The sequence below is a fragment of the Schistocerca americana genome, chromosome 1 (assembly GCF_021461395.2).
Source record: "Schistocerca americana isolate TAMUIC-IGC-003095 chromosome 1, iqSchAmer2.1, whole genome shotgun sequence".
In the NCBI taxonomy this organism is placed as follows: Eukaryota; Metazoa; Arthropoda; class Insecta; order Orthoptera; family Acrididae; genus Schistocerca; species Schistocerca americana.
In genome coordinates this window covers 812,634,739-812,651,146 of record NC_060119.1, presented here as the reverse complement: position 1 = coordinate 812,651,146, position 16,408 = coordinate 812,634,739, and the positions used below count along the sequence as shown (strand labels likewise).

At 43.1% G+C, this 16,408-nt stretch overlaps 1 protein-coding gene across 2 annotated transcripts in view; it reads right to left on the bottom strand.

Moving 5' to 3' along the window:
* The window catches only part of LOC124612877 (WD repeat-containing protein 11-like), a 222,760-nt gene that overhangs the window by 129,238 nt on the left and 77,114 nt on the right, over positions 1-16,408 (bottom strand). For both annotated transcript variants that reach the window (XM_047141331.1, XM_047141322.1), the window contains exon 7: positions 15,331-15,499. In XM_047141331.1, coding sequence (XP_046997287.1) covers positions 15,331-15,499 — 169 coding nt within the window. The remainder of the gene's footprint in view (positions 1-15,330; positions 15,500-16,408) is intronic.

Below are 16,408 nucleotides of genomic sequence, written 5' to 3'. Positions count from 1 at the left end.
CTCAGCATGCTGGATTCCACCCTTGAAAAAGCTGCACAGGACAATTACTCAGTCTTACACAGCTCATATAAGATGGATTTGAAGCCCGTACGGTGACAGAAGAGGTATTTGCGGACTTTTTAGCAGCATATGACACTGTCAACCACCAAATATTATTAGACAAGGTCTACAACCTAACCAAGGATTTCAGCCTCACCAGGCTCATCACCAATCTTCTGCAGAACCAGTGGTTCTTCATTGACCTCCAAGGACAGTGCAGATGATGGAGGCTACAGAAAAGTGACCCTCCTAAGAGAAGTGTGTTGGCTTCAGCTCTGTTAAATATACACTAATGACCAACCCATAGTCCCATAGCTTCTTGCACACTGATGACCTCACCCTGCAAACCAAAGCACAACTTCAGTTCAATGGAAATTACCCTAAATATTGCTCTTTAAGATCTATCAAAATATTACATAATAAACCAACCTAAACCAAACCCATCAAAGACACAAGTGTGTGCTTTCCATCTGAGAAATAGGGAAACCATCCACAAGTTAGTGATAGAATGGTCAGCGTTCAAATTGGAACACTGTGACACTCCAAAATATCTAGAAATAACACTTGGCAGATCTCTAACGTTCAAAAAACACTGCATGAATTTCAAATCAAAAGTCTCCACCAGGAACAACCTACTGAGAAAACAGGCCAGATCACAGTGGGGCAGCCAAACTGAAACCAACTGAACTTCTGCAATGTCATTATGCTACTCCGCAGCAGAGTATGCCTGTCCTGTTTAGCATAAGTCAACACATGCCAAACAGGTAGATATTGCCCTGAATAACACATGAAGAGTTACAACAGGCTGCCAGTCGAATGGCTCTACCACCTTGCAGGAATTGCACTACTACCTGTTCGAAGAGAAATAGCAGCAACCAGGGAAAGAACGAAACTGGAACACAAAAAAAAAAAGCATCTCAAGCACGGGCAACAAGCCTACCCACAACAACTTAGGTCAAGGAAAAGTTTCCTCAGAACATCGGAGAAACTAACAATCACTGATGAAGAAGCCAGGCTGCAACTACAGAGGGCTGAGACATCCTAACTTCCTGACTGGAAAAGAGTTTCAGAATCTTTCCCCTCCTGGTCGTGATGAGAATTGGCCAATCTGGAAATCCTATAATAGGCTGAGGTCAGATCCTGGACTAACCTGGCAAAATGGGGATACATTGAAGAAAACAAAACCCAATGTGACTGCAGGGAAGAACATGCTGTTCAACATAAGCTTCAGTGTTGATCATGTCCATCCAACTGCACGAAAGAAGACCTTAACCAAGCAACGGAAAATGCTCTGAAAGTGGCCAAGTTTTGGTCAAAAATTATATAAATTGCACTGATCTGTCAATAATTGTGTAAACTGTGTTTTATGTATGCTCCTGACATGAGAATATTAATGGGTGAGATCTCTGGAATAAGTAGCAAAGAAGAGATTTGTATATCATGGTCACCTACATTATTTATAATACATCAAAGATAATGTATTACACAAAATAAACAAAAAATGTTAAAGACACCTGAGTTTGAAAGTAGAAGTTCTTAAAATCACAGTGTTGTGTGTATTTATAACTTCCTCTTTCTCAAGGACAGTAGTAATATATATATATTAGTAACAGAAGAATAGTATTTACATATCAGTAAGCAAATCAAGAACTGAAGTAGGCAGGCAAACACACACACACAATCTAAAAATGTAGGAGAATATCTATCTGATTGTCTAAATTCTTCATCCAGAAAAAAGGTGTCAGAAGATAAGAAAAAAATGACAATGTGCATAGATGCTGAAGGAAGAGAAACGCTTAAGGAAAGGATTCAGGAGTAATGATCTATTATTATTAGTCAAGCTTCAATCTCCAGTGTAATAGTAGTAGTAATAATAATAATAATAATAATAATAATAACAATAAAAGCAAATACAAGGACTTCATTCTTCGTTTATTTGAGAATGAGAGCACTTAGTTGCTTCCAGCAAGGATTACACATAATTTCAATCCTCAACAAAACTTTTTCTCCCTGAAACCGCCACAAAATGATGAAAGGAAAAAATTATCACTTAGCACACTTTTGCTGGTCATGAAGACAAAATTAGCATCAGGCATGACGTTCTAATTTATTGCTTCTTTACTGCTAAATCTATTCGCAATACAGTTTCCAAACAAAGATGAGGTGACTTACCAAACAAAAGCGCTGGCAGGTCGATAGACACACAAACAAACACAAACATACACACAAAATTCAAGCTTTCGCAACAAACTGTTGCCTCATCAGGAAAGAGGGAAGGAGAGGGGAAGACGAAAGGAAGTGGGTTTTAAGGGAGAGGGTAAGGAGTCATTCCAATCCCGGGAGCGGAAAGACTTACCTTAGGGGGAAAAAAGGACAGGTATACACTCGCACACACGCACATATCCATCCACACATACAGACACAAGCAGACCATTTTTAATTTTTGCGGAGGGAATGTAAATAAAACTTAATGGGGTCATTGTGGGCGTGTTGTGAGGGTGACATGGTATTAGAAGGTGGAAAGTGTAACATGAGGTGAAATGAAAATGAAAATAAAAATAAAAATATATGGGGAGAAATAAAGGTGAACCGGAAAGAAACTGGCGATCTGGAATGAAAAAAGGCGAAAAGGTGTTGGTTACAGCTGGGCTATGTTGGACTTGGGTTGGTAGACAACGATGTGCATAAAGGTTAGGTGGTTGTGTTGCCGCCAAAACACGTTAAAGGACGGAGAAATTCGGGAAAATTTCGAAAAAACTGCGTGTAGTATATTAAAAGGAGTGGTATTGTGGTGGCAGATTATGAAAATGAGGCTAACAATTGTCTGACGAAGAAATAATGGCGTTAAAACCTGTGGGAAGCGGCTAAAAATGATCAGTGATGTGGGAAAAACGGAAATGGAAATAAAGCGAAAGTTATTAGAACTGGCCGAAATGGTTGTTTAAAAGGTGAAAGGAGCTGTTTGTGAACTAGAAACGGTGGATATTATATCGGCGGTAGTGCTGAAAGCCGCAAAAAAAATATTTTTTTGGTTATGGTTTGGAAGTGGGTTACGTATTATTGGGTATATATATAGGCGGGATAAAATAGTATAGCAGATTACGGTAAAAAGGAGAAGGTGAATACAAAGTGAAACTACTGGCAAAAACAGAAAGAGGAAAATAAGATGACAGAAAAGATTTCGAAATGCAACAGTGACAATAACAAACGTAATTGTTGGATTCAAATTAATGATATCAATGTAATGGAAGGAAACATTCCACGTGGGAAAAATTTTTCCCACGTGGAATGTTTCCTTCCATTATATATATATATATATATATATATATATATATATATATATAATGGAAGGAAACATTCCACGTGGGAAAAATTATATATAAAAACAAAGATGAGGTGACTTACCGAACAAAAGCGCTGGCAGGTCGATAGACACACAAACAAACACAAACACACACACAAAATTCAAGCTTTCGCAACAAACTGTTGCCTCATCAGGAAAGAGGGAAGGAGAGGGGAAGACGAAAGGAAGTGGGTTTTAAGGGAGAGGGTAAGGAGTCATTCCAATCCCGGGAGCGGAAAGACTTACCTTAGGGGGAAAAAAGGACAGGTATACACTCGCACACACGCACATATCCATCCACACATACAGACACAAGCAGACATATTTAAAGACAAAGAGTTTGGGCAGAGATGTCAGTCGAGGCAGAAGTGTAGAGGCAAAGAAGTTGTTGAAAGACAGGTGAGGTATGAGTGGCGGCAACTTGAAATTAGCGGAGATTGAGGCCTGGCGGATGACGAGAAGAGAGGATATACTGAAGGGCAAGTTCCCATCTCCGGAGTTCGGATAGGTTGGTGTTGGTGGGAAGTATCCAGATAACCCGGACGGTGTAACACTGTGCCAAGATGTGCTGGCTGTGCACCAAGGCATGTTTAGCCACAGGGTGATCCTCATTACCAACAAACACTGTCTGCCTGTGTCCATTCATGCGAATGGACAGTTTGTTGCTGGTCATTCCCACATAGAATGCATCACAGTGTAGGCAGGTCAGTTGGTAAATCACGTGGGTGCTTTCACACGTGGCTCTGCCTCTGATCGTGTACACCTTCCGGGTTACAGGACTGGAGTAGGTGGTGGTGGGAGGGTGCATGGGACAGGTTTTGCATCGGGGGCGGTTACAAGGATAGGAGCCAGAGGGTAGGGAAGGTGGTTTGGGGATTTCATAGGGATGAACTAACAGGTTACGAAGGTTAGGTGGACGGCGGAAAGACACTCTTGGCGGAGTGGGGAGGATTTCATGAAGGATGGATCTCATTTCAGGGCAGGATTTGAGGAAGTCGTATCCCTGCTGGAGAGCCACATTCAGAGTCTGGTCCAGTCCCGGAAAGTATCCTGTCACAAGTGGGGCACTTTTGTGGTTCTTCTGTGGGGGATTCTGGGTTTGAGGGGACAAGGAAGTGGCTCTGGTTATTTGCTTCTGTACCAGGTCGGGAGGGTAGTTGCGGGATGCGAAAGCTGTTTTCAGGTTGTTGGTGTAATGATTCAGGGATTCCGGACTGGAGCAGATTCGTTTGCCACGAAGACCTAGGCTGTAGGGAAGGGACCGTTTGATGTGGAATGGGTGGCAGCTGTCATAATGGAGGTACTGTTGCTTGTTGGTGGGTTTGATGTGGACGGACGTGTGAAGTTGGCCATTGGACAGGTGGAGGTCAACGTCAAGGAAAGTGGCATGGGATTTGGAGTAGGACCAGGTGAAACTGATGGAACCAAAGGAGTTGAGGTTGGAGAGGAAGTTCTGGAGTTCTTCTTCACTGTGAGTCCAGATCATGAAGATGTCATCAATAAATCTGTACCAAACTTTGGGTTGGCAGACTTGGGTAACCAAGAAGGCTTCCTCTAAGCGACCCATGAATAGGTTGGCGTACGAGGGGGCCATCCTGGTGCCCATGGCTGTTCCCTTTAATTGTTGGTATGTCTGGCCCTCAAAAGTGAAGAAGTTGTGGGTCAGGATGAAGCTGGCTAAGGTGATGAGGAAAGAGGTTTTAGGTAGGGTGGCAGGTGATCGGCGTGAAAGGAAATGCTCCATCGCAGCGAGGCCCTGGACGTGCGGAATATTTGTGTATAAGGAAGTGGCATCAATGGTTACAAGGATGGTTTCTGGGGGTAACAGATTGGGTAAGGATTCCAGGCGTTCAAGGAAGTGGTTGGTGTCCTTGATGAAGGATGGGAGACTGCATGTAATGGGTTGAAGGTGTTGATCTACGTAGGCAGAGATGCGTTCTGTGGGGGCTTGGTAACCAGCTACAATGGGGCGGCCGGGATGATTGGGTTTGTGGATTTTAGGAAGAAGGTAGAAGGTAGGGGTGCGGGGTGTCGGTGGGGTCAGGAGGTTGATGGAGTCAGGTGAAAGGTTTTGCAGGGGGCCTAAGGTTCTGAGGATTCCTTGAAGCTCCGCCTGGACATCGGGAATGGGGTTACCTTGGCAAACTTTGTATGTGGTGTTGTCTGAAAGCTGACGCAGTCCCTCAGCCACATACTCCCGACGATCAAGTACCACGGTCGTGGAACCCTTGTCCGCCGGAAGAATGACGATGGATCGGTCAGCCTTCAGATCACGGATAGCCTGGGCTTCAGCAGTGGTGATGTTGGGTGTAGGATTAAGGTTTTTTAAGAAGGATTGAGATGCAAGGCTGGAAGTCAGAAATTCCTGGAAGGTTTGGAGAGGGTGATTTTGAGGAAGAGGAGGTGGGTCCCGCTGTGACGGAGGACGGAACTGTTCCAGGCAGGGTTCAATTTGGATGGTGTCTTGAGGAGTCGGATCATTAGGAGTAGGATTAGGATCATTTTTCTTCGTGGCAAAGTGATACTTCCAGCAGAGAGTACGGGTGTAGGACAGTAAATCTTTGACGAGGGCTGTTTGGTTGAATCTGGGAGTGGGGCTGAAGGTGAGGCCTTTGGATAGGACAGAGGTTTCGGATTGGGAGAGAGGTTTGGAGGAAAGGTTAACTACTGAATTAGGGTGTTGTGGTTCCAGATTGTGTTGATCGGAATTTTGAGGTTTTGGAGGGAGTGGAGCTGGAAGTGGGAGATTGAGTAGATGGGAGAGACTGGGTTTGTGTGCAATGAGAGGAGGTTGAGGTTTGCTGGAAAGGTTGTGAAGGGTGAGTGAGTTGCCTTTCCGGAGGTGGGAAACCAGGAGATTGGATAGTTTTTTGAGGTGGAGGGTGGCATGCTGTTCTAATTTACGGTTGGCCTGTAGGAGGATGCTCTGAACAGCCGGTGTGGATGTGGGGGAGGAAAGATTAAGGACTTTTATTAAGGATAGGAGTTGACGGGTGTGTTCATTGGCTGAGTTGATGTGTAGGTAAAGGATTAGGTGGGTGAGGGCAATGGATTGTTCAGTTTGGAACTGGTATAGGGACTGATGGAAGGAAGGGTTGCAGCCAGAGATGGGAACTTTGAGTGTGAGGCCTTTGGGGGTAATGCCAAATGTCAGACAAGCCTGAGAAAATAAAATATGCGAGCGTAATCTGGCTAGGGCGAAGGCATGTTTGCGGAGGGAATGTAAATAAAACTTAATGGGGTCATTGTGGGGGTGTTGTGAGGGTGACATGGTGTTAGAAGGTGGAAAGTGTAACCTGAGGTGAAATGAAAATGAAAATAAAAATATATGGGGAGAGATAAAGGTGAACCGGAAAGAAACTGGAGATCTGGAATGAAAAAAGGCGAAAAGGTGTTGGTTACAGCTGGGCTATGTTGGACTTGGGTTGGTAGACAACGATGTGCATAAAGGTTAGGTGGTTGTGTTGCCGCCAAAACACGTTAAAGGACGGAGAAATTCGGGAAAATTTCGAAAAAACTGCGTGTAGTATATTAAAAGGAGTGGTATTGTGGTGGCAGATTATGAAAATGAGGCTAACAATTGTCTGACGAAGAAATAATGGCGTTAAAACCTGTGGGAAGCGGCTAAAAATGATCGGTGATGTGGGAAAAACGGAAATGGAAATAAAGCGAAAGTTATTAGAACTGGCCAAAATGGTTGTTTAAAAGGTGAAAGGAGCTGTTTGTGAACTAGAAACGGTGGATATTATAGCGGCAGTAGTGCTGAAAGCGGCAAAAATATTTTTTGGTTATGGTTTGGAAGTGGGTTACGTATTGTTGAGTATATATATATAGGCGGGATAAAATAGTATAGCAGATTACGGTAAAAAGGAGAAGGTGAATACAAAGTGAAACTATTGGCAAAAACAGAAAGAGGAAAATAAGACGACAGAAAAGATTTCGAAATGGAACAGTGACAATAACAAACGTAATTGTTGGATTCAAATTAATGATATCAATATAATGGAAGGAAACATTCCACGTGGGAAAAATTATATATAAAAACAAAGATGAGGTGACTTACCGAACAAAAGCGCTGGCAGGTCGATAGACACACAAACAAACACAAACACACACACAAAATTCAAGCTTTCGCAACAAACTGTTGCCTCATCAGGAAAGAGGGAAGGAGAGGGGAAGACGAAAGGAAGTGGGTTTTAAGGGAGAGGGTAAGGAGTCATTCCAATCCCGGGAGCGGAAAGACTTACCTTAGGGGGAAAAAAGGACAGGTATACACTCGCACACACGCACATATCCATCCACACATACAGACACAAGCAGACATATTTAAAGACAAAGAGTTTGGGCAGAGATGTCAGTCGAGGCAGAAGTGTAGAGGCAAAGAAGTTGTTGAAAGACAGGTGAGGTATGAGTGGCGGCAACTTGAAATTAGCGGAGATTGAGGCCTGGCGGATGACGAGAAGAGAGGATATACTGAAGGGCAAGTTCCCATCTCCGGAGTTCGGATAGGTTGGTGTTGGTGGGAAGTATCCAGATAACCCGGACGGTGTAACACTGTGCCAAGATGTGCTGGCTGTGACACAGTGTTACACCGTCCGGGTTATCTGGATACTTCCCACCAACACCAACCTATCCGAACTCCGGAGATGGGAACTTGCCCTTCAGTATATCCTCTCTTCTCGTCATCCGCCAGGCCTCAATCTCCGCTAATTTCAAGTTGCCGCCACTCATACCTCACCTGTCTTTCAACAACTTCTTTGCCTCTACACTTCTGCCTCGACTGACATCTCTGCCCAAACTCTTTGTCTTTAAATATGTCTGCTTGTGTCTGTATGTGTGGATGGATATGTGCGTGTGTGCGAGTGTATACCTGTCCTTTTTTCCCCCTAAGGTAAGTCTTTCCGCTCCCGGGATTGGAATGACTCCTTACCCTCTCCCTTAAAACCCACTTCCTTTCGTCTTCCCCTCTCCTTCCCTCTTTCCTGATGAGGCAACAGTTTGTTGCGAAAGCTTGAATTTTGTGTGTGTGTTTGTGTTTGTTTGTGTGTCTATCGACCTGCCAGCGCTTTTGTTCGGTAAGTCACCTCATCTTTGTTTTTATATATAATTTTTCCCACGTGGAATGTTTCCTTCCATTATATTGATATCATTAATTTGAATCCAACAATTACGTTTGTTATTGTCACTGTTCCATTTCGAAATCTTTTCTGTCGTCTTATTTTCCTCTTTCTGTTTTTGCCAATAGTTTCACTTTGTATTCACCTTCTCCTTTTTACCGTAATCTGCTATACTATTTTATCCCGCCTATATATATATACTCAACAATACGTAACCCACTTCCAAACCATAACCAAAAAATATTTTTGCCGCTTTCAGCACTACTGCCGCTATAATATCCACCGTTTCTAGTTCACAAACAGCTCCTTTCACCTTTTAAACAACCATTTTGGCCAGTTCTAATAACTTTCGCTTTATTTCCATTTCCGTTTTTCCCACATCACCGATCATTTTTAGCCGCTTCCCACAGGTTTTAACGCCATTATTTCTTCGTCAGACAATTGTTAGCCTCATTTTCATAATCTGCCACCACAATACCACTCCTTTTAATATACTACACGCAGTTTTTTCGAAATTTTCCCGAATTTCTCCGTCCTTTAACGTGTTTTGGCGGCAACACAACCACCTAACCTTTATGCACATCGTTGTCTACCAACCCAAGTCCAACATAGCCCAGCTGTAACCAACACCTTTTCGCCTTTTTTCATTCCAGATCTCCAGTTTCTTTCCGGTTCACCTTTATCTCTCCCCATATATTTTTATTTTCATTTTCATTTCACCTCAGGTTACACTTTCCACCTTCTAACACCATGTCACCCTCACAACACCCCCACAATGACCCCATTAAGTTTTATTTACATTCCCTCCGCAAACATGCCTTCGCCCTAGCCAGATTACGCTCGCATATTTTATTTTCTCAGGCTTGTCTGACATTTGGCATTACCCCCAAAGGCCTCACACTCAAAGTTCCCATCTCTGGCTGCAACCCTTCCTTCCATCAGTCCCTATACCAGTTCCAAACTGAACAATCCATTGCCCTCACCCACCTAATCCTTTACCTACACATCAACTCAGCCAATGAACACACCCGTCAACTCCTATCCTTAATAAAAGTCCTTAATCTTTCCTCCCCCACATCCACACCGGCTGTTCAGAGCATCCTCCTACAGGCCAACCGTAAATTAGAACAGCATGCCACCCTCCACCTCAAAAAACTATCCAATCTCCTGGTTTCCCACCTCCGGAAAGGCAACTCACTCACCCTTCACAACCTTTCCAGCAAACCTCAACCTCCTCTCATTGCACACAAACCCAGTCTCTCCCATCTACTCAATCTCCCACTTCCAGCTCCACTCCCTCCAAAACCTCAAAATTCCGATCAACACAATCTGGAACCACAACACCCTAATTCAGTAGTTAACCTTTCCTCCAAACCTCTCTCCCAATCCGAAACCTCTGTCCTATCCAAAGGCCTCACCTTCAGCCCCACTCCCAGATTCAACCAAACAGCCCTCGTCAAAGATTTACTGTCCTACACCCGTACTCTCTGCTGGAAGTATCACTTTGCCACGAAGAAAAATGATCCTAATCCTACTCCTAATGATCCGACTCCTCAAGACACCATCCAAATTGAACCCTGCCTGGAACAGTTCCGTCCTCCGTCACAGCGGGACCCACCTCCTCTTCCTCAAAATCACCCTCTCCAAACCTTCCAGGAATTTCTGACTTCCAGCCTTGCATCTCAATCCTTCTTAAAAAACCTTAATCCTACACCCAACATCACCACTGCTGAAGCCCAGGCTATCCGTGATCTGAAGGCTGACCGATCCATCGTCATTCTTCCGGCGGACAAGGGTTCCACGACCGTGGTACTTGATCGTCGGGAGTATGTGGCTGAGGGACTGCGTCAGCTTTCAGACAACACCACATACAAAGTTTGCCAAGGTAACCCCATTCCCGATGTCCAGGCGGAGCTTCAAGGAATCCTCAGAACCTTAGGCCCCCTGCAAAACCTTTCACCTGACTCCATCAACCTCCTGACCCCACCGACACCCCGCACCCCTACCTTCTACCTTCTTCCTAAAATCCACAAACCCAATCATCCCGGCCGCCCCATTGTAGCTGGTTACCAAGCCCCCACAGAACGCATCTCTGCCTACGTAGATCAACACCTTCAACCCATTACATGCAGTCTCCCATCCTTCATCAAGGACACCAACCACTTCCTTGAACGCCTGGAATCCTTACCCAATCTGTTACCCCCAGAAACCATCCTTGTAACCATTGATGCCACTTCCTTATACACAAATATTCCGCACGTCCAGGGCCTCGCTGCGATGGAGCATTTCCTTTCACGCCGATCACCTGCCACCCTACCTAAAACCTCTTTCCTCATCACCTTAGCCAGCTTCATCCTGACCCACAACTTCTTCACTTTTGAGGGCCAGACATACCAACAATTAAAGGGAACAGCCATGGGCACCAGGATGGCCCCCTCGTACGCCAACCTATTCATGGGTCGCTTAGAGGAAGCCTTCTTGGTTACCCAAGTCTGCCAACCCAAAGTTTGGTACAGATTTATTGATGACATCTTCATGATCTGGACTCACAGTGAAGAAGAACTCCAGAACTTCCTCTCCAACCTCAACTCCTTTGGTTCCATCAGTTTCACCTGGTCCTACTCCAAATCCCATGCCACTTTCCTTGACGTTGACCTCCACCTGTCCAATGGCCAACTTCACACGTCCGTCCACATCAAACCCACCAACAAGCAACAGTACCTCCATTATGACAGCTGCCACCCATTCCACATCAAACGGTCCCTTCCCTACAGCCTAGGTCTTCGTGGCAAACGAATCTGCTCCAGTCCGGAATCCCTGAATCATTACACCAACAACCTGAAAACAGCTTTCGCATCCCGCAACTACCCTCCCGACCTGGTACAGAAGCAAATAACCAGAGCCACTTCCTTGTCCCCTCAAACCCAGAATCCCCCACAGAAGAACCACAAAAGTGCCCCACTTGTGACAGGATACTTTCCGGGACTGGACCAGACTCTGAATGTGGCTCTCCAGCAGGGATACGACTTCCTCAAATCCTGCCCTGAAATGAGATCCATCCTTCATGAAATCCTCCCCACTCCGCCAAGAGTGTCTTTCCGCCGTCCACCTAACCTTCGTAACCTGTTAGTTCATCCCTATGAAATCCCCAAACCACCTTCCCTACCCTCTGGCTCCTATCCTTGTAACCGCCCCCGATGCAAAACCTGTCCCATGCACCCTCCCACCACCACCTACTCCAGTCCTGTAACCCGGAAGGTGTACACGATCAGAGGCAGAGCCACGTGTGAAAGCACCCACGTGATTTACCAACTGACCTGCCTACACTGTGATGCATTCTATGTGGGAATGACCAGCAACAAACTGTCCATTCGCATGAATGGACACAGGCAGACAGTGTTTGTTGGTAATGAGGATCACCCTGTGGCTAAACATGCCTTGGTGCACAGCCAGCACATCTTGGCACAGTGTTACACCGTCCGGGTTATCTGGATACTTCCCACCAACACCAACCTATCCGAACTCCGGAGATGGGAACTTGCCCTTCAGTATATCCTCTCTTCTCGTCATCCGCCAGGCCTCAATCTCCGCTAATTTCAAGTTGCCGCCACTCATACCTCACCTGTCTTTCAACAACTTCTTTGCCTCTACACTTCTGCCTCGACTGACATCTCTGCCCAAACTCTTTGTCTTTAAATATGTCTGCTTGTGTCTGTATGTGTGGATGGATATGTGCGTGTGTGCGAGTGTATACCTGTCCTTTTTTCCCCCTAAGGTAAGTCTTTCCGCTCCCGGGATTGGAATGACTCCTTACCCTCTCCCTTAAAACCCACTTCCTTTCGTCTTCCCCTCTCCTTCCCTCTTTCCTGATGAGGCAACAGTTTGTTGCGAAAGCTTGAATTTTGTGTGTGTGTTTGTGTTTGTTTGTGTGTCTATCGACCTGCCAGCGCTTTTGTTCGGTAAGTCACCTCATCTTTGTTTTTATATATATATATATATATATATATACACACACACACACACACACACACACACACACACACACACACACACACACACTATCACTGAATGTACCTGTAAAGGTGCGTTTACACTGTCATTTGTATCGGCACATGTATGAAATACATGTATATGTGACTTTGCGACATGTATCGCGACTTGTATGAGTTGACAAGTATCAACCTCATACATGTATGAGCGTGCGTTTACACTGGTTGATATGTATCACTGTGCGATAGCTTTCGACGACGATTTGGAAGATTTCACATTTTTATGTGCTGGTACACTTGCTCTTTTGGAAGATGATAGGAAGAAAAGATGGAGGAAGCGTAGATGGTGGCAGAGAGAGTTTCTCGCGAATTAACGCTAAAGGATGGCGCATATTTTAGAAATTATGTTAGGATGTGTATGGAGGATTTCCGCGGTTTGATATCACTTGTGGCTCCTCTTGTGTCCAAAACCAACACAAACTTTCGGGAAGCGATTCCACCAGAGGATCAGTTGGCAGTAATACTCCATTTTTTGGCCACTGGGGATTCCTCTTGAAACGAAGATTTCATTACAAAACATTTGCATTGTCGCGCGATTGCTAATGCCAACGTCTCACACACGATTGTCGGCATCCGTTGTCAACATTATCACGCGAGGCCGCCGGAATAATAGCAAAAAATTGATATACGTGCCAGATGCATGAAAAAATTATAGAATGTATTACATACTCTGATATATATAAAACTTTTACCTTCACTTCTTGGAATAAAACTTGCACAATAGCCTCGCAAACACGAAGAATAATGTTGCATATGACACTTTTTGATGTTCTATGCAGATACATTAACGTCGAAACGATAGTCGGCACCTCCAAAACTCAAACAGCCGCCAAAGAGCCTGGTACTACGCATGTGCTAATCGTCAAAATAAGTGGCAGGCGACAAGACGACAGGAAATGATAGTACTGCGCATGCGCGAGTTCTTCAAATGTCGCTCATACATGTCGCGTATATGGCCAAAAAGCGATATACAAAATGTATACGCGACATGTATGAGCTCATGGGTCGGCATACAAGTTCCGTGAATTTTTGTATGAGGTGATGTATCGCGACATGTCAAATTGACATGTCGCTCATACATGTCGCAATACATGTATCCCAGTGTAAACGTACCTTAACATTATATCACTGTATAACATCATAAACATTTAAAAGTGTGAAAGACCAGCTTTTCCTTAAAATAGAGTGCAAATTACATAGTTTATATTCATCCAGTGTTTCCTAATAAGAGCTATTCGGATTTCCAACAAACTATAAGCATAATTTCAAAACTTTCCTTCACTTTTTCTCACCTATCCACTTAAATGCAGATAACATTAAATGCATTAACTAATCATTTGTAAAGTAATCAGACTTTGAAGCTGTTTTATATCGGGTCGCTATAATTAAACTGACAGTATTCCAAGTGCTGCAACACAGGCTGTATACATTGCAGGATGCTGAAAGACCATAAGTACGTTCATTAATCTGTACTCTCACAGAATATGCTGAAAAAAGATATTCCACTTCCTGCCACCAGATGAAAATATGGCACTGTTGACTGTCAAATTGCAGTTTGGGTGCAGACTAGTCTGCAAATATTCATTTCACATGCAACTTGAAATGCCATATCTGCACACAGTAACCACTCCTGGAAATGTGATTATGGCTAAATTCCAAAACGCGTCACATGGACAATAAAGTCATTCCTTTCCTGATGTTAAGACTTTTACCATTGTGACCCAATCAGCCTGAATTCAGAACTACTGATTATTATAATAATGGTCACCTGCCAACTGCATGACTTTATGTCACATTTATATTGTTGAAATTAAAACTTTCTCGAAAATTTTGGAATCCCTGGAACCAACATCTTGCCACCAAAAATGTCAGTAACAGCCAAAAATGGTCGAGATTCTCAATTACTGGAATGGATCAACTGTCTATATACATAATTAAGCTTGTAAGAATCCTCAGTGCGGTCGTTCTACTAGTGCCTGGTCAATTTTTATCAACAAGTGTCACTTGCACTCTTTTTCCACTCAAACATGGCTATTTGCCACACACGAGTTTTTTGATAAATATGAGTTCGAAAAGATGCTAATTCTATAATATATTCAATGTAATATTTAACAGGAATTCGTTGATTTGCTGGAGCCTGGTGCCTTGTTCACTTTGAGTGGTTCACATATGTTAATACACTTTTAAACGCAGAATTTAATATTTTGGCTTTCAGTCTGCTGTTATGTCTCCACACACAACTCGTGTACAAGAGACAGAATAGAAGATTTTTATGCTTTCATGGACTTTAGAAAGAAAGGATGATGTGGAAGAGAATGGAAGAACAAAAGGCAAAAAGTTACATAAATAAGGTCAAGTACATCTTGCATAGCCAGTTGCCATTTCCAGGGTTTAGAAGCAGTGGAGATGGGAGAGGGTGATGTAAAAGACCTCCCATAGCACATTACCATTACTTTTATACAATTCTACAGTTCATCTTTAGCAACGCTATTGAAATGGATTCCCTGCTGTCACTCGGCTGTTACCTGTTCCCTTTCATCTCCAGGTCACATGTTTAACACCTGTCATCTCATTCATACCATTTCTCTTTCCAGTAATCCATATTCAAACACTGAAGGTCTATTTCAAAAATTTAAAAAGCTAAAAATTCATCTGCATTCTTAAGCTACACGTACGCACACAAGTGAAAGTTCTCTCTCTCTCCCTCTCTCTCTCTCTCTCTTTCTCTCTCTCTCTCTCTCTCTCTCTCTCTCTCTCTCTCTCTCTTTCCATGAAAACTTACCTGCACCAGAGGAGAAGCTGTTTTCTCCAGGGGGATAATGCCCACTGTCTGATTAATGTGCAGGTCTAGCATAAGGATTTCTCGTGCATATAATAGTAGCAAATGGTGTCGTAATGACTGATGGTACTGCAGCTGCAAGCATTCACTTACTGTCATATAATCATCGGGCCTGCATGAAGATAAATATGAATTTTTACTTGTCACATATTTTATTTGAGGGAATCAAGCAAAACAAGTGTAATATGTATGCTATACAATTTTAATGTATTGTTGGAATAGCAAAGAAAGTAGTAACAGTTGTTAGCAGGGTTTGTGTGTGTGTGTGTGTGTGTGTGTGTGTGTGTGTGTGTATGTTATTAAAATAAAAGATACACTTTCATCCAATAGTCTTACACTAAACCTGGACATAATATCTCAATTTCCATCAGAATTTTGAGTATTAATACTTTCACTGAATGTAGAGCACTTTATAAGTTATATCCAGGTAAAGTTTTATAAATATGATAGTTGAGTACTTAATTAATAATAGACATGCTTAAAAAGATACAAGACCCACTGAGATGTCATTGAATAGCTCACTGAATAGTATGCCATAAGACAAGACAGCAATAAGTAACAGGTAATAGTTTTAGAAACAGACATTTTCTTAGATATGGCCTAATTAATGAACCTGATTAGATTAGGTATGTAAATCCTTAGTAACAGGTAAACTGTAGTGAATAACATTGTTTTGGGATCACGAGCAGCAGGATAAATTCTCAAAATTACTACCACTGAAACTTCTATGGTTGAATATTTTGAAATAAAAGTTGTTTGGCTCTTTATCTGCATTGTCTTAGGGGATTCTGTCAACAGTACCAGTGCACTTTTCTTAAATAAAGTAATAAATAGTTCCTGATGTATAAATCAGATTAAACAACATTAGGTAGAATATAAGCAATATAAGCACATAGGCACAGTAATACAAATGTTCACATACTACAATTTCTAAAGTCCAATAATAAAAATAATAAATTTTGTTTTGTCACACGCTGAATGCAGACAGGTCATTAATCTCATTAGCGAAATTAAGTGGATT